At 40.8% G+C, this 24,180-nt stretch overlaps 1 protein-coding gene across 1 annotated transcript in view; it reads left to right on the forward strand.

Annotated features, from left to right (window-relative positions):
* The first annotated feature begins 4,244 nt into the window (after positions 1-4,244).
* Positions 4,245-24,180, forward strand: part of RASA1 (RAS p21 protein activator 1) — a 54,024-nt gene continuing 34,088 nt past the window's right edge. Inside the window, exons 1-4 of the mRNA XM_083883533.1 lie at positions 4,245-4,646; positions 19,563-19,712; positions 21,043-21,178; positions 21,940-22,010. Of these exons, the coding sequence (XP_083739659.1) occupies positions 4,258-4,646; positions 19,563-19,712; positions 21,043-21,178; positions 21,940-22,010 (746 nt within the window). The 5' untranslated portion in view covers positions 4,245-4,257. The remainder of the gene's footprint in view (positions 4,647-19,562; positions 19,713-21,042; positions 21,179-21,939; positions 22,011-24,180) is intronic.

Raw genomic sequence — 24,180 nt, forward strand, 5'->3', positions numbered from 1 at the left:
CACTTCCTGTAACTGTTTATTTTATACCTGTGGGAGTACAAGGGAAAGAACTGGAATAGTTGGACGCTTGGGTTGCAATATGCAACCAAAAATGTGTATTCTCTTTGCCATCTGTTGAAACCCATTAGGGAGATCTTTATCTCTTGTATAACCCATTCCTTGTAACTCCAGGGGCAGGAGGCAGGTACCTTCTGTTAATGGGCCAATATGGAGTCTCTGCAGCCCCCCAACATAATACCCAGGGTCTGGCCTTGGCAGGACAGATCAGAGAGTCACCTGCCCAGCCTGAGACAGAGGACTTTCCAAGGGTGCTTTGCACAGGGCAGTTTTCTCCAGTTTCTCCCCTCCCCAATGCCCCTGGACCTCTGGTTTCTCTTTTCCCGTGTCTCTGTTGATTGTGGGACCCTGATGACCGGCCCTATCTTCCCTATAGGTCACTGACCTTGCCTGCCCTTTTGTACCACCCCCATGCCCCCAGGTTTGGGCTGCTGTACCCCACACTTAAGGTGGTATTCAGCACATGGTCTGGTCTTAGTCTGGGATTTCTCTTCAGCTCCTGGAATAAAACACTGCTGGAACTGATCTCACACAAGGACCCTTCTGCCTCTCCCTGCTGAGCTAGCCTCGTGGTGTGTGTGGGTGTGTGAGCTTGACTGCTTTGCCTGAGTTTCCCCAGGCAGTCTTTCCACTGGGGAGGCTATTTGGGTTCCAGGCTTCAGCTCCAGTCCTAAGAAACACATTGCTACAGACCAGCTGTTAAAACCAGGTAGAGCAATGTTCCTTATCTCTTCCAGGACCCATCCTCCCTCCACAGGGGTATCTTCTGTTAATGGGCCATTAAGGGTCACCACATGACTAATAAAATCACAGAATTCCATGGTGATATGTTCCACGCAGTGGGAAGAGCCAAGCATTCCTACCTGGATAAAAGCCGAAAGTCAGAACAGCAGAGCAGCCTGTCTTTCACTAAAAGACTGTGTCACATTTTATACAGCTTTTCACCCTAATAAGCATTAACGTTTAACAGATTTCAAGTGTTGTAAACAACTCCAGTCGAGTCTCTCACACATCTGTGAAACAGCTTCTCACTCTACTAATGAAGAAAGAATAACCTTGTTCAAATTACTTGACCAATGCCATAGAAATCAATGACAAACCCAACCTGAATACCTGAGCTCCTAATCAGGCATACATCTCCCTGGAACAACTGTTCTCACAAAATGTATTATGTTAGCTCAAACTAGGGAACATGCAAATGCACTTTTCAGGGAAACTAGCCCGACACCATTCTGACACAGCAGGGATGAAGGATTGACTATCATTTATACTAAGGATTTCAGAAGAAGTAGTATTTGCAGAAGCTCAAAAAGTAACAAGAAAAATATTGTTACATTTGCCCCTTCATCCAAATACATTCACTTAAAAAAAAGTCCCATGAAGGCTTTTAGCTGTAGTTTTGAGTAGTCCTGAGAGGACCTGGGAGTTGGAATCTAAAGTTGGATCTTTATAGATGACTTTTATTGTAAATGAGTAATGGGACGATTGGTTCTCACAGTTAAGGGAAGAATATTATATGTATGCTAAGAGAAGTTTTATTGATGTTATCGTGACTGACCTGTTGTTTGGACATCCTGTGTTGTCCCCACAGCCCCCTGTCCCCTGTCTGGTTGCCCAGGGCCAGCCCTGGCAGTCAGGACCTGCAGAGGGGGCTGTACCTGTGCCCTGCATGGGGCACCTGGGGCAGGGCGGGCTGTTACCAGGAGGCGTGGCCTGGCAACACCTGACAGCCAATCAAGGTGCAAGAAACCCATCTCCACCAATGAACAGTGAAGAAGAGTTGATTGGCAGACTGTGGGCGGGGCCAGGGTTACCTGCTGCACCACCAAGGCACAAAAGGCGGAGCAGCCATTTTGTGGGTGAGCACACTGCGGTTCAGTTCCACCCTCCCGGCGCTGTAATCTCTCATTATTCCATCCTTGGCTGTGTTTTGTTATGGTTTAATAAACCTTTGAAATCTTAAAAGTGAGCATTGTTTCTCGCACTTCCAACCCAAGATATTTCATGATTCTAAAGAGGGAGTCGACTTCCAAGGCTTAAGGAGTGACACAAGGTGATGTGCAGAACCTCCAGCATCAGGTAGCCTGGGATGGCAACTCTGCCTGCAAAGTGAACAGAAAAGGTGTCTTGGGTGCAGAGAGGTAACAGCTCAGCTGATACAACTAGGAGCTCTTTCTCTGCAGAATCCTTTTCAAATTTAAAAGTGTTCTCACCAAAATAAGCCTCCCAAAAGAGCATTGTAGACGTGTTACCCCCTCCTGAGTGAAATTCTTAACTGTCCTCCTACACCCCCACACAGATACTACTGCCTTGGAAGGCACTTAGAAAAGCTTGCCTCATAAAGGGAATTTTATAAATATTTACACTGCATTTCTATATTTAGGCTTATTGCTACTACTACAGTGACAAGGCTGTGTTAAAATTATTTTGCTTTGAAATCTCTGAGGGAAAGCAAGAAGCAGTAAAGGAAAACCCACAGAGAGAGCAGCCTGCAATATTCTTTGAAATTACGATGTCTTAAAACAGAAAAGCAGCAGTAAATGGATGTATTGCAAGGGTATAAACTGAGGGCTAGAGCCAGCTTCTCCATTCACTGCGACTCTGGGCACAAAATCAGCCTAATTCCACATGTCTTAGCAGTGTAAGTTGGAAGCCGAGTTTGCCCTCAAAAGGAAAGATATGAAACAATTTCAGCAGGAAAAAAAAAAAAAAAAAAAAAAAGGAGCTTGAGAGCTGTGAAAGTGGGAGCAGTAGTTTGTTTTAGTGGCCTCAGGAAAAATTCACTTAATACTTTTGGGTAACGAAAAGCTTTGAAAACCTGAATGTTTGGATGCCTTCTGAGAGCTGCAGAGAAACATGCAAGTGTAAACGTGCTGCTATTTGTCAGCTCTTTTAACACTGGGGAAAAAAAAAAGAAATCTAAAGATATCTCCATATTGTATTGCCTGGTAATGGCAACCACATGATGTCTTCTTGATCCCAGAGGTGCTTAGGTGTGAAGTGAAGGTAATATACTAAGTAAACCCACTTAAGGGAGAAAAATGGTTGATGAAGAAGGTAGGTATAGGTGTGCAGGTGGGGTTGACAGTTTGCAAGCTTGAGTAACATGAAAAAAACACACTTTCAGGGAAGTACAGAGTAGCAATGGAGTCGCAGTTCTTACAAGTAAACATACTTGTTTAGTACATAAACAGTACTACTAACAGGATGTATTTTTTTTTAATTGTTAGAATAGAACCAGAGTCATTAAGGTTGGTAAATACCACCAAGATCATCGAGTCCAACCATCAGTGTAACACTGACAGGCCCACCGTGAAGCCATGGCACCACATCCACACGGATTTTGAACACTTCCATGGATGGCGAGCCCACTGTCGCCCCAGGAGTCTGTTCCAATATTTCGGTGAAACATTTTTTCCTAATATCCCGTCTAATCCTCCCTGGACAAAAGCGTTTCCTCTTGTTCTGTCGGTACCTGAAGGGAGGGCGTGGTGAGGTGGGGATGGTCTCTCCGGCCGTGGCGGGACAGGGGAAACAGCCTCACACCGAGACGGGAGCGATTCGGATCACACGGAATGAATCAGAACAGGCTGAGCTGGAAGACACCCAATGGCGTTTCTCCACTGTTATGGTGGTCAGGCATGGGAACACGCTGTCTGGGGAGGTGATGGAATCACCATCCCCGGAGGTGTTCAGAAGGCACCTGCCCTGTGGCTGTGTCACAGAGTTCAGGGTCACAGTCTCACGTTGGGCTGAACCGGCGGCTCCGGCCCCATTCCCGCCCCCCGCCCGCGGAACGAGCCCTTTGTTTGGCGGGCCCGCCCGCACCGCCCGGCCGCGCTCCCCCGCACCGCCCGGCCGCGCTCCCCCGCGCTCCGCCGCGCCCGCACCGCCCGGCCGGGCCCGCGCCGCCCGCGCAGGCGCAGAGGGGCCGCGCAGGCGCGGAGCTCCGCGGGCGGGCGGGGGGGCGGCGCTTCCCTGGGGCGGCCGCGGGCCGAGGCAGCCGCGCGGGGCCCTGCGGAGCGGCCCAGCCCCCGCCCAGCCGGGCATTGTTCCCGGCCCGTCTCCGCCGGGAAGTTTCGGCCGCGTCCCGGCTCCGCTGCGTGCCGGGGCGGGGTGGGGGCAGGGGCCCGGAGCCCCTCTGTCGCCTCCTCCCCGGCGTGAGGCGGCCGGCGGAAGGGGGGGCGGGCGAGGCTCAACATGATGGCGGCCGAGGCCACGGGTGAGGAGGGTGGCTCGGGCGCCGCGGCCGGGACGGCGGGAGCCGCCGCCGCGGGGGAGCCGGGGCACTGCCCCGCCGTGTGCCGGGGCCGGGCGCCGGAGCCGCAAGGCCCCTTCCTCGGCGGCGGCGGCGGCGGCGGCGGCGGCGCCCCGGGCGGGCCGGCTTTGTGCTCGGTGCTGGGGCTGCTGGAGCTGGGCGCGGGGTCAGCCCCTCCGGCCGCCGCCGAGCCCGCGTTCCCCCCGCTGCCGCCGCCGCCGCCCCCCTTGGCCGGGGCTCTGGGGACAGTGGACGAGGGAGACTCGCTGGACGGGCCGGAGTACGAGGAAGAGGAGGTGGCCATTCCCCTGAACGCGCCCCCCACCAACCAGTGAGTACCCACTGCCTCAGCCCTCGTGGGGAGCGGGCACCGCGCCGCCGGGCCCCACCGCGGGCTGCGGAAAGTCTGTGTCAAACTCGGCTGGAAGTCTCGCACAAGTTCTGCGTCCCACCCCCTCACCTTCCCTCCCTCCTCCGGTTCCGTTCCAGCAGGAAGTTTGCCTGGCGGGGACGCTGCCCGGGTTCGGCGAGGGCAGCCCACCCGCAGCCCGGGAGGGTCCGCGGCTGAGCGGGGAGGTCGGGCTCTGCCCTTCGCCGGAGCTGGTCCGCCGGTGCTGAGTGCGGTCAGCTCATGGGAAAAAGACGTTTGGCTTAGTTTTTGCAAGTTTTCATAGCAGTACTGCTGGCTGCCTGGAAGAGTGGGATGTTCTGGTGGTTGGTACCTGTTGGGGAGATTTTTCCAGTCACTGGTAGCCCTTTCTTAGTAAAGCCATAAGCTTAATTCCTGTAAATAGATTTAAAAGCCCTATTTGTGGCATAAAATACTTTATTTACCCTGTCATCATTTTGCACTGCATTGCTTTCTGCTGAAAAAAAAGGTAACTTATCTTTTTCATTTCGTACGGAAACACAGCCAAAGTAATACCCACATGTTGGATCTTTTTAAAAACTGAGGCAGTCTTGAATCGTGGATTTTTAAAAGCGTTAACAGGGGGATATTTTTAGAAATGTTAACTACCGTGCTGCTCAATCACCTTAAGGTTGTCTTCATTTAGGTTATGTTTGGAGAGAGGAGATATTTGGAATAAACTGTAAACTTACAGCTATTTATCCGTGCATCAGGTTAATTAATATTCCTGCAGTGCTGGTAATAGAGTCTTGCACTAGAGGCAGACTAGTTCTTTGTTTATGTTGTGTGAAATATAAGATCAGATAATCTTATACAGAGTCCATGTAATTAGAAAGATCTCTAAACACAACCTTTGGATTTCACTATAGAAAATCTGCAGGTTTATGCAAAGCACTTCCAAGGTGTGTATTAGAATAGAAAGGAAACCTTCCAGATCCTTATTATATTCTCCCCAAAACGAAATTGTTTCAGAGGCTTAAATTTTTCATTAGTATCATTTGTATAAATATGTTGTTCCTGAAGTTCTCGTAAGTATAGTGGATAATTTGGGGGGTAACATACAGTTGTATTTAAAGAGATAGATAGATAGATAGGTAGGTAGGTAGGTAGGTCAGATAGGTAACCTGAAAATCTGCGTGAATTCGGTTCTTACTTTATATTCTGTCATAACTTGACTGACAGAGTTAACTTCTGCATTATGTTACATACTTCAAGTATTTCAGGAGCCGTTGTCATTTTAAGTAGGACATAAAATTGTAATGTTATAGGATTTATTTTAAAATTAATCCCTCTAACCGTGACAGGCTTTCTAGCAGTCCTTTATCCTTTTAGTTTCTGAGCTTTGTGTGAAAGTTTGTAAACATTAAAGCCTTGTTTTCTGAATAGTGTTTGAATAGTCTTAAATTTGTAGTCCTAATGAGCTAGAAATAGGATTAGACAGTTTTGAAAGAAATCTGGGAAATGGAAGCACATAAAAAGCAAAGTTACTTCTTCAGGATTGTGTGCCAAGCATGTGAGGGACAGAATTTTGCTTTTCTGGTTTGTGTCTCTCTGAAAAGTAGAGTGCTTCTGTCAGACCTGGCAAAGTTCTTCAGAGAACTGAGGAAAAAGCCAAACATCAAGATTTTTACAATATTTTTGGAAAGCAGGGCAATTATTAATGAGTAATCAGTTTTTGATACTGAATTAATTGTTACATCTACAATTCTGGGTGCATTTTTCAGTCAGAATATTGTCTTAAGCAATACCATAACAATGTGAGAACATAATGGTTAACTTTCAGAAAAGGATGTTGAGGTTTCTGGCAAGGAGTACAGGGTAGGGGAAGACTTCAGTCCTGATTTTGTTTCAGCTGAGAAGGCTACTCGCTTTACACAGAACCAGGGCATAGCTCTGTAGTTAAATGTTCTTCTGTTGAAGAATGTAATACTGGAGCAGACAAGGAGTAAATCAATTTAGAAATTGATTCAGAAGCTTGTACTTCCAAATACCTAAGCTTTATCTTTGTAATTTTTATCCTTGGTGTGTGACTTTTCCATAAAATATTTACGTTGTCTGATGATTTAGAAGCTTTTTGTGTTTCAGTCATTTCTTATTTGTGGTGTGCAGCATCAGTTTTTACCATTCTCAGTTAAGTCGTGAAATTGGTATATGTCAGTAGTAGATTGTCTCCTTTCAGTACTGCAGTTTTGTTTTGGAAATGCCCTTTCTTTGTAACTATACCATCTGCTTCTGTGTAGTTGGAACTCCTAATTTATTACCAAAACCAGCTATCAGTATTAAGCTGTCATCATGTATAAGGGAAGCTCCAGTATGGGTCTTTGAAAAGACTAACTGATCTTTCAAATTAAGTTTATGTTAAATCTCTCTAGTTGGATACAGGACTGCTGTTCCATTTGTTTGATTGGCAGCTCCACCGTTTCCACTTCCTCCTTGTTCATTCAGTTTTTTTAGAAGGAATGCAGGGTGACTTGATTGATGCTTCCACAGTTCTGTCACATGGCTTTGTTTGTCTTCATTGCTTACAGTATCTTGTGTGTGCGTGTGAAATCTGAGAGTGCTCTTCACTCCTGGCCTTGCCATAAGACAAAATTACTGTTCTCCTCTATAAGAATGCAAAGGTTATTTATTTTATAATAGTACCAACTCATTAGGTTTCTTTGCCTTCCCATGGATATGCATTGCATTTTAGGATTTCCTGAGTGGCTGCTCTCTCTCCAGAGAGAAATATCTGGTAAATGTGGCTGCTGGTTTTTCCAGGTTCAAACTCCAATCTTAGATTAGACTTCTAAGAATAAAATAAGATAATATAAAACATTCTGCATAGACTTTGGCACAATTTTATCACTTCTTCTCTGATCTTGTTTTGCAAATTAAAAAAACAAGTCCAGAGCAAACAAAAAAACTCAAACAAAAACCAGACAAAATATGAGTTCCTAGTCTTCCAAGTTTTAGGCGGCAAAGATGTTACAAATGCTTTTTTAAACATGAATATGCTTTTAAATAGTGTAAAGTTGACATTTGGGCTTTCATAGTAACTGATATGAAGAGATGGCAAGTTAAGCACATGCAGGCTCTGCACTTCTCATCAGGATATTTTAAATATAGTTTGTTCAGGGAGGTCTGGGGAATATGTCTTCTTTTAGTGTGTATTCGATCTGGACTAAAACTGACTTGAGGTTTGTCTGTTCAGTATGTGTGTGTGGTTTCATTTTTATGGAGCACAGCAGTGGTGTGTTTATGTTGCAGCATAATGCTGGGTGAGAGGCACAGGATACTAGGGAATAAAGTGGGCAACTCTGTGTTTGTTTAGGTCATTTTTTCCCTTGCTTTCTGCCCCATTTGCAGAGCTCAGTGACAGAGGCTCAGACAGTGTAAGGAAATGCCTTTGGATTTAATGAATGAATGCTGAATCTGTTACGTATTTGATTTAAAATCTTAGCTGACAAAATTACTTTATTATCCTAGTGTTGCAATAATGTGGCAGGAGCAGTTCCAGTGTTGCAGCAAAACTGGCATTTTCATATGGTGTTTTTTGAGCCGTGCTTTTATCAGTTTGAAATGGAAATCAGTTGAAATCTGAAAAGTGATCAACCACACAAAACGAAATAGGCTGTTAAAATCCTGTCTGGTTAAAACAAATCTTGGCCAAAGCAGATGTATTCTTACAGTCACTCTTGGTACTTGTTCAGGCAGCATGAAAACAAGAAAAAGCACTGAAGATGAAGACAGGTAGAGAAATATTAAATAAGAATGGATCACATTAAAGTTGAACGTTTTTTTGCCTGATCAGAGAGTGAAGTTCTGGTATCTTCACGTGAGTGTTCAAGGTGGCAAGCTGACAGTTCCGCATTTGTTTCCGTAACTCATAAAAAAAAAATCTGAATAATTGCAGAAGGCCTTTTTCCAGACTAATGAATGAATCTGTTGCAGTGTAAACTGTGAGAAAATAATGTTAGCTTTTTCAGTTAGGCACTGTATTAAATATATGAAATGTGATGTCGGTAGTATTTAGTGTACGAGGTTTCTTTGTTCGGCTGCTAATGTAGTTAGCATTGAATGTTTTCTTTTTTAGATCATTAATTTCCCCATCAGTTCCTGTTGTGTGTGGAAGAGAACTTATTTTTCTAAAGTTGGTGGGTGGCATACTTTGGATTACTTCTGCTGGATGTGGGGTGTTAGACATATTGTCTTAAATGAGTGGTTAAACAAGAGCGGAACAGCATTGTACCTAACCTGCTACAGAAAGTGAAGCAGTAAGTAAACTGAGTGTGTTGGTTCATAGGTAAATGAAAACTTCAGACAAATAAAAGTAGAACTGGGACAGCATTTGAAGCAAGAAGTCTGAGGATAATTTTTCAGTAGTTTAGTCAGTATGTCTAGTCAACATCAGATAATGTAATTTTGTTTAAACAGTGACTAGAGTCTCTTGACCTGCTCTTTTAATTTTTGTTTCATGTCATAGATTGAGTCCCATAATATCAGTGTGGGACTTTGGCGGTTCTTCTACTAGCTTACCCCATTGAGAGGCATAATACTGTGCTGTTTTTTCCCACCCTTTTTTGCGTGTATGTTTTGTGGTTTTGAAGGGAAGAGGAACACAATTTTTCTATTGAGGGCTTAGGTCTCTTCAGTATAGCACTCCATATTTTGATTCGGGTGTAAATTTGTAAAACTCCCATGGTAGTTTTCCAGTTTCTTTCATATCTTTTTACCAAACAAAACAAGCATCTTCTTACATGTCTTGCTGGTAGACACAGTAGGAGGGAGGAGAAGACATCTTGTTTTAATGTCCTCGTGCTGTATGTAAGTATTGCAGGGTTGATTCCTCAGTGTCCCTCCAGACCGTGGTTAGTACCAGTAAAATGTTACAGTGCTAGAGAGAGTTTATATACTTGACCTGCTTTATTTACTTTTATATACTAGTAAAACACTGAAGGTGGTCTTTATTAGTTTTTATTTTTATTTAAAATATCTGCTCTATCACTCTTGAATAGTGATAGAGCAGAAAAAAGTTTCTGTTATTAAATTAGTGTATCTTTAAATCATATTTACTGCTGAAGGTGCTGAGGAGTTATCAGCATGGATTTATAACGGGAAAATTGTACTTAACCAACCTAAGAGCCTTCTGTGATGTGGTCATTGACTTGAGGTAGAAAGGGAGAGAGTTTGCCATAACCTCAGTAAGGCTTTGGACACTGTCTTCCATAGTCTCCTTACAGACCAACTGAGGAGAGTGCAGGTCAGGTAAAAGGACATGAGGGGCATTGAAAACTGGGGGTGTTCCCTAGGGTGCCTCCAGGGGCAGTACCCTGACTTGGATGCTTGGACAGAGTGCACGCACCCTTAGCAAGTTCCCAGATCATGCGAAACTGAGAGAGGAGTAGCTGAAACACCAGGTAGTTGTGCTGACATCTCAGGTCATGTGGACAGGCTGGAGAATTGCGCTGCAGGAGATCTTGTGTAGTTAAACAAAGGAAACACAAAGCTCTGGCGCTGGGGTGTAGTTTCCCCAAGCAAATGGTGGGGCTGAACAGCTGGAAGGCAGCTCTGCAGAGAAGCATGTGGATGTGAGGGTGTGAACAAAGCCAGCAGTGTGCCTGTGTGCCCAAGAGGGCTGATGGTATCTGGGGTTCATTGGGAGGAGTGTTGCCAGCAGCTTGAGAGGGATCATGGTTCTGCTCTGCTCAGCACTGCTGGGACACGTCTGGGGTGTTCAGTGCTGGGCTCCCCAGGGCAGGACAGTCCTGTATTGTGCAGGGCTGTCAAGGTGACAAAGAGACCCGACCATCTGTCAGATAAAGAGATGCAGAGAGAAGAGGAAGTTAAGTGAGTCTTAAACATGAGTACAAAAATCATGTGGGAAGGGTTGAGGTGAGAATACCAGGCTGACCTCACTGGTGCGAGGCGACAGGACAGGAGGCAATAGAGACAAATGGAAAAACTTGAATTTCCATTTAAATACAACAGGATGCTTTTGTTTGTTTATTTGTTGTTTTCTTTGGTTTTTTTTTTTTTTTTTGTGGTGAAGGTGATCAAACAGTGACAAAGATTGCTCAGAGTGGCCGTGAAGCCTCCATCATTGAAGGTGTTCATGACCCAATGGAGGACAGCCCAGACTGAGCAACCAGATGTAGCTGATCCTACCTGATCTGGGGGTGAAAGGGGGGGTAAGGTTGAGCTAGATGATCCCCTGTGGTCATCTCAACTCAGGTGATTCTATCTATATGTATAAAGGTGCTATTTATAGGTTAGGATCCATGTTACAAGACCTGTTTGCTGAAAACTCTTACTGTAATTAATCAGGAATAAAGTCAGGATAGTTGCCTAATATAGGGGAGATTTGTAATGAAAGTACAAGAAATTTTCAGGTTGGCAAAAAGAATATTTCATTATTTTCTGTATAGACTCATGTCCTCATTTCTCTGGTAAAAGCTCATCTTTTAAAAAGATGAATCTGCCTTTAAAGAGGTTTTTTCTAAAGTAGCTAACAATGCCTCTTAAATATTCAATAATTTGGTTCAAATACCTAGCTTTTCCATCTGGGGTATGTTTTTATAATAATTATTCACATATACAAATTCATGTACCCAGTGTTGCTAGATTAATTTCAAAGCTCCAGTCATATTTCAGGAATGGAGTATTGAGGTTTCCAGGGCACTTGGTGTATGCAGTGTGTTACAGTCTGATTCTTATGAAGATCAGACCCAGAAAAGTGATTTTTGTGTTCAAATTTCAGTATTTTCAGCTACTTTCCAGGCCAACTTCACACCATACCGTTTTTTTAAATTTTGTTGGTGTTCTGTTTTTTGGTAAACTGAAATAGCAATAGTTGTTCATCCTCAAGTGCTAGTAGTTTGTGGTTTCTTGTGCATATAAAATTTCATGAGGGTTGGAATATATAGAATCATAGAACCCTATATTAGCCCGTATTGTGACAGACCTTGGAAGTTGTTATGTCCCAACCTTTTGGGGGACAGGGAGTATAACTGAGATTATCTTACAACCTGTCCAGTCACATCTTGAAAACTTCCAGTGAGGTTTTTCTTGCTACTGAGGGAGGTGGTTTCAGTGAATACTTTTAACTGCTGGAACATTGCGATGTCTTGCCCAAGAGCCTTTTCTTCTTCAGAGGGGAGAGGCCAAGATCATTCATTCCTCTCGGGGCAGGTTCTCCAGCCATTCGCTCATCTTAGTGTCCCTCCTTTGGATCTTCTCTGCCCCGTTCACATCTGTCTTGGATTATGTGGACCAGATCTGGACACAGATCTCAGTCTGCAGTCTGGGCTGGGATGATCACCATCTAGGTTTTGGTAACTTTTGGTAATCAACTCAGCAATCATATGGTAATTATGTGTAGATTTGTGTAAGATGTTTCTCTGAAATTTTGATCTTCTTCCTTCGTTGTTTTGAGTCTACCTCTTGTTTTTCATAAAATTATGTATCTGTATGTAAATGTTTAGCCGTATAAAGGAAATTTTGTTTATAGCTCATTAGGCTTTGTCTGGTTATTTTATAAATAAATGGCATTATATTTTTTATTTATAAAATTTAGGAACGTTCATAAGTCAATCAATTTCTTCTCAATATTGTCATCTGTTAGTAGAGTTAGCACTAGAGATGTTACAGGATTCAAGGTTGGATACTTGCCTGATACTGAACATGAAAGGACTGCTAGCTGTCTTATTCAAACCACATTTTTTTCCCTCAGTTTCTTTCTTGCATGGATTTTTGTGCTTTCTAAGCATCTGTGATTTTTTTTTTGTTATTTCTGTTCCTTAAAACAAAAAGGATGTGAGAGAAATGTCTTTATTCTCTAAAAGCAGCATGTTACCAACCTTCTGTAGTAATAATCTCAACCTATATTCCAGTCTAGAAACAGGTGGGTTTTTTCTTTTTCTCAGTTTTACACACTTTTTTTTTTTTTTTAATATTATGCTGTGAGGTTTGTTCTGTATGAGTTGTACTCGAGGTTCCTAGTGCATGTTGGAAGGTTTGAACATGTTCATTCACAGTTAGGGCGAGGATTTGATTTCTAGAGTATAGATAACTTTCAGGGTTTTCTCATGATAGAAGCAGTTAATCCATCCATGGTCATGACACATCTCTCTCTCGAAACAATCCAGCTTGCAGGAGGAGGTGAGAGTGGAGCACAAAACCAAAACCTGTGTTGGATTAGGGAGGGTGAGGTGCAAGGAGGAGGAGGAGGAAGATGATAGAGCCTTTGGTACATTTAATGAGGGTAATGGCAGACAAATTGAACATCTTAGAAATTCCTTAGTTATTGTCAAGAGTATCTGCTCATTTTTGTAGCCTTATTTAACATTGTTTCAGAGCTAATTAATAAAAAAAAGGTGTATTTTTCACGTGAGAGCACAGATACCTAGCAAGTAAAAATGGAAAGTTTATTGCTAAGGCCTTTAATGAGTTCTGGAATTCATTTCCTAATCTGATTCTTCAGTAAGAAAAATGCCAGCTGTTTTGAAAGCTATTTTTCATGAAGTTTAGCTGTATTTCATTTGCTTATTGGTGGTTCTTGTGAAAGTGAGATAGGCAGTAAGTCTTCTCAGTGTTGGATGGTATGCTGGTGTCACAGCTCTGCCTCTTACAAAATTATGGCATTGTTTGCTACAGCAATTGAAACTTTCAGAAGCTTTCTGCCCTTTGTGAAATTATTTAAATGTATTATTATTTTTACTGTATACTTACCTTGCTATTTCATGTTTTCGTAGTCTCTTTGTTAACACATACTGAGGTTTTCAGTTGATCTGTTTAGTTCTATCTCACAGCTGACATAAACTCTGTTGAGTTTTGATGCCTGTTTTTTGGAGGTGTGTTAGTTGGCCGGTTCCTAGTCTTGTAGCACAGCACAGTTCAGTTTTCCCTGTGCTATTTTTGAGGGATTTTGTAACAGTCAAATGAGGAAAGCAGAATGAGTCTTTGTTAGGCTTACATGGGTATGCTTAAGTGCCTCTTAGAAAAATTAATAGAAAAGCAAAAGGGATGAAAATCTGCCCCTCATGTTCCTAGAACTGTAATGCTCAGGGTCGTGCGCACTGGACAAAGAGCACTTACTTGGCCAGAAGTTAATTTCAGCTGCTTATCTTAAAGGTGCATCCATTGTAGTGATTCCTTTCGTGATGTGGAGAATTGCAAAGACTTGGTCAAAAGTTGGTAACTACTGAATAATAACTAACAAGATGGAAGAAGGAGATGAATGTAGTAAAATCTAACTGGAATTTTGTTTAGTCTTATCTCTACAAATTAGGTGTGCAAAGGCAGTATCACACATCTGACAGAAATGGGAAATAAGGTATTGAAGACAGAATCTGGATAAAAATAGTTAAACCGAGAGTGTGGTTTAGCTGGGAGAAACTATAAGACTGAAATGAAACTTCAGTAGTGAATAGGAGCATTGAATCTTGCCTTGCTTTAAAATCTGCTAAGGATAGTATCTGCCAGGCAAATAATCTGCCAAGGAAGGTGGAAACCTTCCTGGACTGGAAAAACAGCCCCTCCCTCCAAATTTTTGTGACTTCGAAAATTACGAGGCTTTCAGACAAAAATATGGGAAAAGAAATAGCATTTCTTTATTAGCAAAAATATATGATATGAAGATGTATAATGTATATACACATATATATATCTCAGAACAAACAAACGAACAGAAACCCCCGGAGTTTCCCTCATGGTGAAGTGCCACTTTTCCCCGGTGTAATTACAGTCAGGACGGCCGAGGGTGTCACTGGGCTCCGGTGGGGCGGGGAGGCTGCGGTCAGTGCGGGGCCACTCCCGTGCCAGAGCGGGGCCTGCCCAGGTGATGGTAGCCCTGGCCTCCGGCAGCACGCCGGCCTTGGCTCTGGCTTCCCTTGCAGCAAGGAGTGAGGGAGCCAAACAGGCAGGTTCTGGTCGCACTGCCGAAAATCACGGGGTAGCAATATTATAGGCCAGACACACTCGCTGTCACCCATGTGGCCCCATCCTTGATTGTCAAGGGGAAGGGGCAGTCCTGGCCCCATGCCCCACAGGATTCCAGGCCGAGTTTACATCTCTCGTGATGTCCTCTGAGCTGTGTGGTACCCACGGGGAAACAGTGACAATTCCTGGTACAAATGACCATGGGATATCCCCATCGCTGTGATTCACCCCTCAAGACAATCTTCACATGGAAAGCTTGAGAGTAGGATGTTTGATGTTAACAGAATAAGAAGACAAAAATTACAATTCAGGATATTTTGTTGTGTAATTTTTTTCCTTTGTCTTCATGAAATGCCTTGAGATTTTTATGTATCTCTTGATACTGAGGATTTTCCCAGTTCAAAGTAATCTTTGCTGTCTTTTGCCTTTAATTGAAGCAGAGCTCATAGTCTGAGGTGGTAACAAGAATTTCTAATGTGTGAAAGGCATTAAGGCAGAGTCTGAATTAATAGGAGAGGAGCTCTGACCATCATTCCTACAAATTCTCCATTGTTATAACAGGTGTTTTTGAAGCATCATGATATAGCTGAGAAGGACCTTGAGTGGCATTTAAAGACTGTTTTTCCTGTGCACCGTAACTTTTTCTAGATGGAAATAGAGAAGTCTACAGCTGTTGTCAACATCTCTATTTCTACTAAGTTACTGAAACTCACTTTTATTCTCCTTCAGTACTTTCTCTTGCATTCTCTTCTCCCTTATCTGTTTTCCCAAGTAAAAATTAGGGTATACTCTAAGACCAGAATCCTTTAGTAAGGCAGCAAAGCTTCATAGTTGCTTTTCTCACATATAAGAAGGAAATATGTGAATTAAGATTTGGTTGTACAATGCAACATGCTTCCACATGTAATAGCAGCTGCCTCCTTCCATGTGGTAAATTCACCATCTGCTCCCTCTTTGTGAATGGCTTGTTCCTTGCATGGGCCTTGTGGTGTTGGGGCTGTGCTGGGGACCAGAAGCCTTATAGCTGTACTGGGAACTTGCTAAGGAGGTGCAGTGTATGTAACTGCATTCCCCCTCACAGTTTTGACAGGTTTCTGAAACACGGAAGCCTTTTACTGGTGTTCTGTTAGAAGAAAAATAGAGAATGATTACACAAGTTTCTTGAAGCAGGCAAGTTGAAGAGGTGGCGACAGAAAAAATCCACCTGAATTGTAATCTGTAATTGATAGGACATTTTATAATTTAATAGTTTCATAAAGTATTCTTGCAAAGCTACTTACTCTCTTTCAATGCATGTCATAACAGCAACTGCATTTGTTAGAATACTAGCTGTGATTGAGAATGTCATTGCATTATGTTTGCTGAAAACACAGTGGAAATAGTGGATTGTCAGCGTTTAAAAACATGCAAAGTTCATGTTAGAAATACAGAAGTGTTCCTGGGTAGAATTAGGCCAACAAGCAGAGGTGACTGATGAGAAATACAGGGACTTTGTCTTTGGCAATGATGGAGGAGGATGTACATCTAAATAAGAGTGAACTAGAGTTTTGAGTGCAGGCAGTTGTAAGTCACAGTCACTTGGTAACATTTATGAACAGCTTGGCAGGCTTTTAATGTGATACCTTCCTATCCAAACCTTAATTCTTTTCATGAGACTTACAGTACACCATACATAGCAATTCCTTTTGCATCCATTAAGAATCTCTATGGTTAGCATTGCTTCTGACTGAAAACATTAAACTTGAAGCTGTTCTGACTGCAAAATATTTAACTTGTAAATCTTGGCTTAGAAAACTCAGAGGGAGAGGTGGTTTCTTGTGATGTATTTTTGCAGAAATACTGAGTTCAGGCATCACTCAGATACCTGCTTGGAGCTTAAAACCAAAGGATGTGGGGGTTACTTTATTTCCTTTCAGAAATTATGGTAGCCTGTATATATCCTTCAGAATGTTCTATGCTCTGTTCTCTGATGAAATTAGGAGTGTGGCTAGCTCTGTAGTTTAGTAATTTCTGTTGTCCTTTCCTTGAATAGCACTGACTTGGATGGATCTTCTTTTGTAACTGATAACACAGCATAGGAAATCTTAAAATCTTTCATTAGTGATCATTAGATTAGTCAATATCCTTAAATGAGATTGAATACTGGAGTTTTGTAAAGCAGTCTTTATTATTTGCTATCAAAGTCCTTGAAGACAATGATGGGAAGTTGCAGAGTGTATCTTTCTGTAATACTGAAAACTGGTGATAGCAGGATGAGTTATAAGACATGCACTTCTGACAGTGATGTCTTTCAGTGCACCTAGATTGTATATTGCTTGAATTAACTGTTTATATCTATTATTATTTATATATTTATATTTATATATATAAAAATATATAAAAATATAAATATATATTTATATTTATATATATTATTATTTATATCTATTATCTATTCTTATATCTATAAGAAATTCTGCTCTCTGAAAAAAAAATATAGTTATTTCTTGAAAATCATTTTGCATCCTCTAATGGTATTATATAAGTTTGCACTTAAGTGTGTATCCTATTTTTTTAAAGATGTAAGAAATCTTCAAAGGTTTCCTGAGGATATCACTTGAGCTGTTTTCTGTTATCATGGCTCAATATTGACTGCTTTACTGGCGTTTGCATTAAATTTAGTGTTAATTTAATTCTACGGCTGGTACTGTAATTTGGTACGTTACACTAATGCAGAGTGAGCTGTAAAATACAGTGGTTTTTTGCCATCAGAAGTTAACATTTTATGTATGGGCTCAGTGACACTGAATTTAATTGGATTCAGAAATTAACTTAATATCTTTTATTTCAGAAAAGAAACCTTTCTTTAAGTGTTTTACCAGGTAATAAATGTCTTCTGGTACTCTTGATATAAAAGTGTTGAATGGGACAAAATATACATAGCCTGTTCAGTGTTGGAGAATGTGATCTCCAGTATGTGGGATATACCAATATAAATATTCCTGTCGCCAGCAAGGAGGGTGTCTTTTTTGTTTGAAACTTCCGGATTAAAAATTGGAGCACCTGAATTTGTGCTATTGTTGTTAGAAATCCTGGTCCATTACAGAAAAATTCTTGTATTTGCATGTGATCCTGCCTTGTTGTTTACTCTGTAGGTTTGTCACTGGTTGTTAAGACTCCTACATCTCCATTTTGAAATTGTGCCTTTCTTTAAGTTTGGCATTGTAATGCAGTGTGTCTCTCAACAGAATTAAGTTTGTTTTCCTCAAGTGGGTGATAAGTAGGATCAAATCAAAGCTCATTGAATCTGTTATTATGTAAAATAGATTTGATGAAATGGAATGTTGGTTTCTTCATCAGGAAAATGTCTTGGGTCTCTGAGGAGTTTTATACTTCATGAAAGTCAGTCTGTCCAGGAAAGCAGTGCCCAGTTGTGACATGTTGGGAACAAACTCATTCAAGTTTCAGCTGTGCGGTGCATGCTGACACACAGAATATTTTATCCTAATCACTTCAAAATCAACAGTCTTGATTTTGCTTCATTTCCTAAAAGACCCTCCTGGTAGGGAAGGTGTGATCCCCCTCTGTGGCCTGTGTTTGAATAACAGGTTTCTGTTCACGAGGCTGCTTTGGTCTGGAATGGAATGACACAGGCTCTTGCTAATATAACTAGGCCTGCAGCAGTTTCAAGTTTTAAACGTTGTACAGATACAACGGTGCTTCTACTGGTTTAACTTGTTTTGATCAGGGAGAGGAAGAGAAGCAAAGGGGAGCAATACTTGTCGGCAATCGGTTTTGCCAGGTTAAACAATATCTATGCTTGTGCTGCTCCTACTGGTGACATGATGTGTTTTGGTGTAGTTTATCAAGGTTTTGTTCTGATAAAAGCTCTCACAGCTTTTGTTTCTATTTTGTAAAAAAAAAAATTGCTTTTGTTCAGATTTTATCCACAGCTCAGCTTTTAATTTTTTTTAAACTGTATGCTGTAAAATATTTGATACTTTTGCATATATTAGTTCAAGAGATCATTTACATATCTTTTAAATTGCATGTTTGTGAATCTTGCAGAACAGTCTGTGAAGTGTTAGAATTAAATTATATGTGATCTGAAATGGTGAAGGATTTAAATTGTCTGAAACAGTGTCTGTTTGGAAGCTGACAGTTTCTGAGTGTAAAATTAAAGGTTTAATCAAGCAAATTTTAGGTGGAGGAGCTACTCCATCACTCCTTTCTTGAAAAAAAAAAAATTCTTTGTGATCATTTGGAGTAGGACAAGTCTCCTGGCAAAAGCTGTGTAAATGAACTGAGATAGGTGATTGGATGCTTGAATGGTAGCAAGTAGATTAAAGATTCCCTTTGTCATTTTGCAGTCTGTGATTTGCCATGCATCAGCACTCATTTTTGATTGATAGAGTGCACATTGTGATTAGGAAAGGTGGTTTTGGGGCTGGGTGGTGGCCTGGTGGCTGCTCGCCAGTTCTAAACTGGCTTTGCTGCAGCAGCATCTCTGTCAGCTGAGGAAGAGTCTGATAGAATTCACATCTCCGTGTGTGCTTTTGAAATACCCAGCCTGAATTGACACCTGTGTAGACTTAAAGTACAATAGTCTTTGAAGTCAGGTCAGTCACCTCAGTTTCTGTTTATTTAAAGTAAACAAATTAGGGAGGAGATAAAAACGGATGATATGCACACAGCCTCTGCCACTTAGGGCTGTTCCTTGGGAAAAGCAGGTTATCTGAAAAACTGCTGTGTTAAAAATACTGTTTATTGGCAGTAAGTAAACTGGGAGGTTGAACTTGTAACAGTGTGATAGATTTGAAACAAAGTTTTGGAGTTATATGGGGTTTGACAGAATAATTTTCTTCCTTTCATGGGTCTGTTTTGTGGGAGTTACTGAAACCCTTAAGTTCTAAAGACAGCCATCGTTACTCTTTTTTTCAGGTGGTATCATGGAAAACTTGACAGAACAATTGCAGAAGAACGTCTTCGACAAGCAGGAAAACCTGGAAGTTACCTTATTCGTGAGAGTGATCGGAGACCAGGTTCATTTGTGCTTTCATTCCTTAGTAAAACAAATGTCAATCATTTTAGGTGAGAATTAAGTGTTTTATTTTGAATACTGTGATCTATCTCCTTTTTTTTCAGAACGCAATAAAGTAAACAGTGATTGTATTATAATGCAGTGGTTTTGATTTTTTTCTGCTTTCATGGTACAGCTTTTTACTTGTGTTTGATTGTTTTAAAACATGCTACTTTAAAATTACTTTATAGGGTGAAGAACGGGATTGTGAGGAAACCAAAAATATCTGGATAGAGAAGCTTGCCTGAAGTGGTTTGAATAGACTTAAAGCACTGTGCAGGTTTCATTAGTCAGTCCAGGAAATTGTTTTGTGTCTGTTCCATATTAATCATTGTAGTTAGCACAGTTAAAGTACTAGCACATCTGATTGCTTCCTTAATTTTGAGGGGAGGAAACCCCACCCAGAACAAACACCCCCAAACAGATGAACAACCCCACAAACAAGCAAACAAACAAACAAAAGCAACCAAAAAAATCCCCAACCCCCCCCCTACCAACAGATTATATGTTTAGTAATCAAAAGTTTTGCTGGAAACAGCTTTCAGCCTGTGTCCTGAGCATTGTTTTCTGATTCCTCTTGCAATGCTATATACTTATGAGCTTGGATTTAATCTCTGAAGATTAATCTTTGTATGCATTTTATATTTTATATATTTTATATTACTTCAGCTCTTCTTTAAGAAAATACACAAATGTTAAAGAAAAAACCTAGTTTTGCAAGAAGTCTTTGTTTTATTAAACTGCTGAAATGATTATGTGAGCTTTTTTCCCATTAGCTACCAAATTTTTAAATTGAGTTTAAGGAGATACTTTGATTATTCAAAAGTAATTTTTAACTTTTAATGAGGATGCTAACTGTAACAAAATGACTAATTTTTGATGGTGTTTGTTTCCTGCATTGTATAGTCTTGAAGTATAGTAATTTTTTGTTCAAGTACTTCACTACTTTATGCCTGTTATAAAAGGTGTATATTGTGCATGATAAAAGTAACAATGCTGTTGTGTCTTAGTGCATTATTTCAGTTCCCCAGGATGTTCATATAACACTTCAGTTTCTTTCATTTTGATTTCATTTAGTTCTGGCAAATGTACTATCTTTTTCTGTGAATCAGCACTTTCTTTAGGTAAAAAACTGGTGGATCATACAACATATATGTGAATATTTTTGATAAAATATTTATTCAGTTTATTTACATGTTTACAGATACCCTGTCATACTGCATTTTGGTGAATATAGGCACTGTTTTAAGAATTAAACATGATCCTAATCTCCTTTTCTTCAAGAAAAATTGGTAGCAAAAGTTTTTCTGATGTCAAGCTTCTGGGTTTTTTTATTGACAGGATTATTGCGATGTGTGGGGATTATTACATTGGTGGGCGTCGCTTCGCTTCGCTCTCAGACCTGATCGGTTATTACAGTCACGTGTCCTGCTTGCTGAAAGGGGAAAAGCTCTTATTTCCAGTAGCACCTCCAGAGGCAAGTAAAAGAAAATCCTGAAGACTAATTCACTAAAGTGTTTGTAACTTTAATCACTATTCAGAATTTTCTTTGGGAAAAATGTTTTAGAAAGTTTCCTGTAGTTTTGTATAGCTATACATGGAACTGTAAGGAGTATGAAAATGCATTTTTACTGATAGAAAGTAATGATTTAAAAAAAATTTGCTATTTAATAGAAATATGTGACGAGGAAGATAGAGGTATTGCAGTTATTGCCCAATGTAGTAAAGTCATTTTAAGTAGACAGAGAAAAACAAGAAAGTGCTGAGTTCCTGGCTAATAGAGAGAACCATTGTAATGTAGCCTTCACTGTTCTGTGACATTTTGCATATCTAACAATGGTTTCAAATATGCATCCTGGAGATAACCATGGTTTTTTTTTCACATGCCCATCTTTAAAACAGTGAAAGTAATTAAAATGAAACAAAACACTGCAAAATATCCCCTGTAACAAAACCCAAAACTTGAATAAAGATGTTTCTGAATGTTAAAATTCTGGACATGCCTTCTGCTCTAAGTGAAAAAAAAATTACAATAACTGCTCTCTTAGCCAGCAAATTACATGTTTGTAGATGACAGTGGTCTTGAGCTTTGGAAATACAAAACTGGCAAGATGGATTTAAGTGATGGTACCAGTTCTTTGCATCAGAATAGCATAATGCTGGGGACAAAGATTCTGCAGTATAGAATATACAATACAGAGTATGGAGAAAAAACCATTGTTGTGTTTTGAATTGTAGCCTGTGGAAGACAGGAGGAGAGTTCGAGCAATTCTACCTTACACCAAAGTGCCAGAAACTGATGAAATAAGGTATGTTTAAGTAACAGTAGTAGCAGTGGAATCCACAAGAGTATCTTTAAATAATAATAATTTAGGTAGGTGTTTGTATACAAATACTTTCCAATTGCATCTTAAGCTTGATGCAGTTAGATTAAAGGATGATGTCTCTCTGTTCTTTGGTTGGAAATAAGAATAAGACATTTTGTTCTTAATATATTTGTTTGTACTAAGTGTAAGGGAAGGTACATTAGGTACATAGAGTTAAAACGAGTAATGTTATAATTATGAAATATGTTATGTAAAGCCTTAGATTTTTACCAAAAGGATAAAATTATTTGACAAGGAATTCTATATGGAAATGGCTTATCTGAGTGTGTGAAAGAAATGAGCTAGGCTTTTCTTTCTGAACTTCCACAGTAAGCAGATACGTAGCTAAGGGAAACAATTTAGATCACTAGAAACAGAAAATAAGCCTTGACTACTTACAAATTTAAGAATGGAAAAAGTGAGTCTTTCAATAGAAGACCATTTTCTAGTTACCTGGGATTGATACTGCTTTCTTGAGATAGTTTTTTCCAGATGAAAAAATAGGAGGATTTGAAAGTGATTTATGGTGGTTTCTGATCTGTCTAATGAGACAGATTTCATAAGTTGATGTAATACACGAGTTGAATTGGGAATTTTCTAAAGTTTAGGATTATTGTCTTAAAATGTAGAGAAAAATATGAGAGCTTTATATCCTCATTTGGATGGAAATTTATTCCAAGACTCAGAGTCCAGTCTGATCCTTTAAAGGATGATATGAGGCTGTTTGGTTTTGTAATTGTGTTTTAGTAAGCTGGCAGGAGGCTCTCTAATGGCACTGTGTGAGAACAAAAAAAAAAAAAAAAAATTGAGTCCTTTACATGCCTTATTGCACCTACCAGCTTAAGAGGAAATAGCATGTTGTTTGCTATCATAAGAAAAATTTTAGGCAATTAAACCTTTTCTTCCTTTTTTAGGATAGAGCTGAAACGCAAAGTTGGTATTTGGGTTTCGAGGTCTACATGGCTAAAATAATTCTGTTTGTGGCATAGCTGAGACCAAAATTCTCAATTTGTTCTAGACTGAATTGATATGCTCTTGAAGACATTATATATTTCAGAGAATGTTGACTTAGAATTTTAGTATCTTAAGTTCAGAGTATTACTGAGTTAATTTCAGAGTGTCTTCCATGCAGTAACTATACAGTGATGGAGGGTTTTGTTGTCTGTCACCTGTTAAAGCTGAATAGCAGTTGAATTTATTCTTTGTTCTCAGTAGTAGTTTGTTGCTTTTAGTTTTTTCTGTTAGCCTACTTGAAGTGAGAGCCATGCCATAGACATTTGCTATGAAATTTTGAGTTGAAATGGTAGTTAACGAGCTTCAGCTCTTTATTGTTTTTCCTGTACCTTGATCATGAAACATGATTGAAATTTCGGTGCTGCAGTGAAGGTTTTCATTTGACCTGAGTTTGTGTGTTCTTAACATTTAAGGAGTAATTTACACTAGTTTTCCAGAAATGAAAACTCCCTTGGACCAGGTGCTAGATCGTGCACTTTGGTCACAATAAAACCCTCTGCAGAGCTACAGGCTGGAGGAAGAGCGGCTAACCCATAACCCTAACCCAATGGAAAAGGATCTGGGAGTGCTGGTCACCAGCTGGCTGAAGATGAGCCAGCTGTGCCAGGTGGCCAGGAGTCAATGGCATCCTGGCTTGGATCAGCAGTGGTGTAGCCAGACGCACTAAGAAAGTGATTCTTTCCCTCTGCTCAACACTGGTGAGGCCACACCTTGAATACTATATCCACTTCTGGGCCATTCAATTCGGGAAAGACACTGAAGTCTTGGAGTGTGTCCAAAGAAGGGTAATGGAACTGGTAAAGTGTCTGGAGTACAAATCCTATTGGGAGCAGCTGCAGGGCCTAAGCTTGGCGAAAAGGAGTCTCAAGTGATATCTACCTCATTGTTCTCTACAACTGCCTGAAAGAAGCATGTAGGGTTCAGTCTCTTCTACCAGGCATCAGTGACAGGATGAGAGGACATAATCTTAAATTCCCCTTTAGTCTACGTGGCAGCTTGAGGTTGGACATTAGGGGAAAATTTTTCACAGAAGAGGTGATTAAACATTGAAATGCTGCCCATGGATGTGGTGGAATCACTGTCTCGGAAGGTGTTAGAC

The sequence above is a fragment of the Zosterops lateralis genome, assembly GCF_965231275.1.
Source record: "Zosterops lateralis genome assembly, chromosome: Z".
Classification (NCBI taxonomy): domain Eukaryota; kingdom Metazoa; phylum Chordata; class Aves; order Passeriformes; family Zosteropidae; genus Zosterops; species Zosterops lateralis.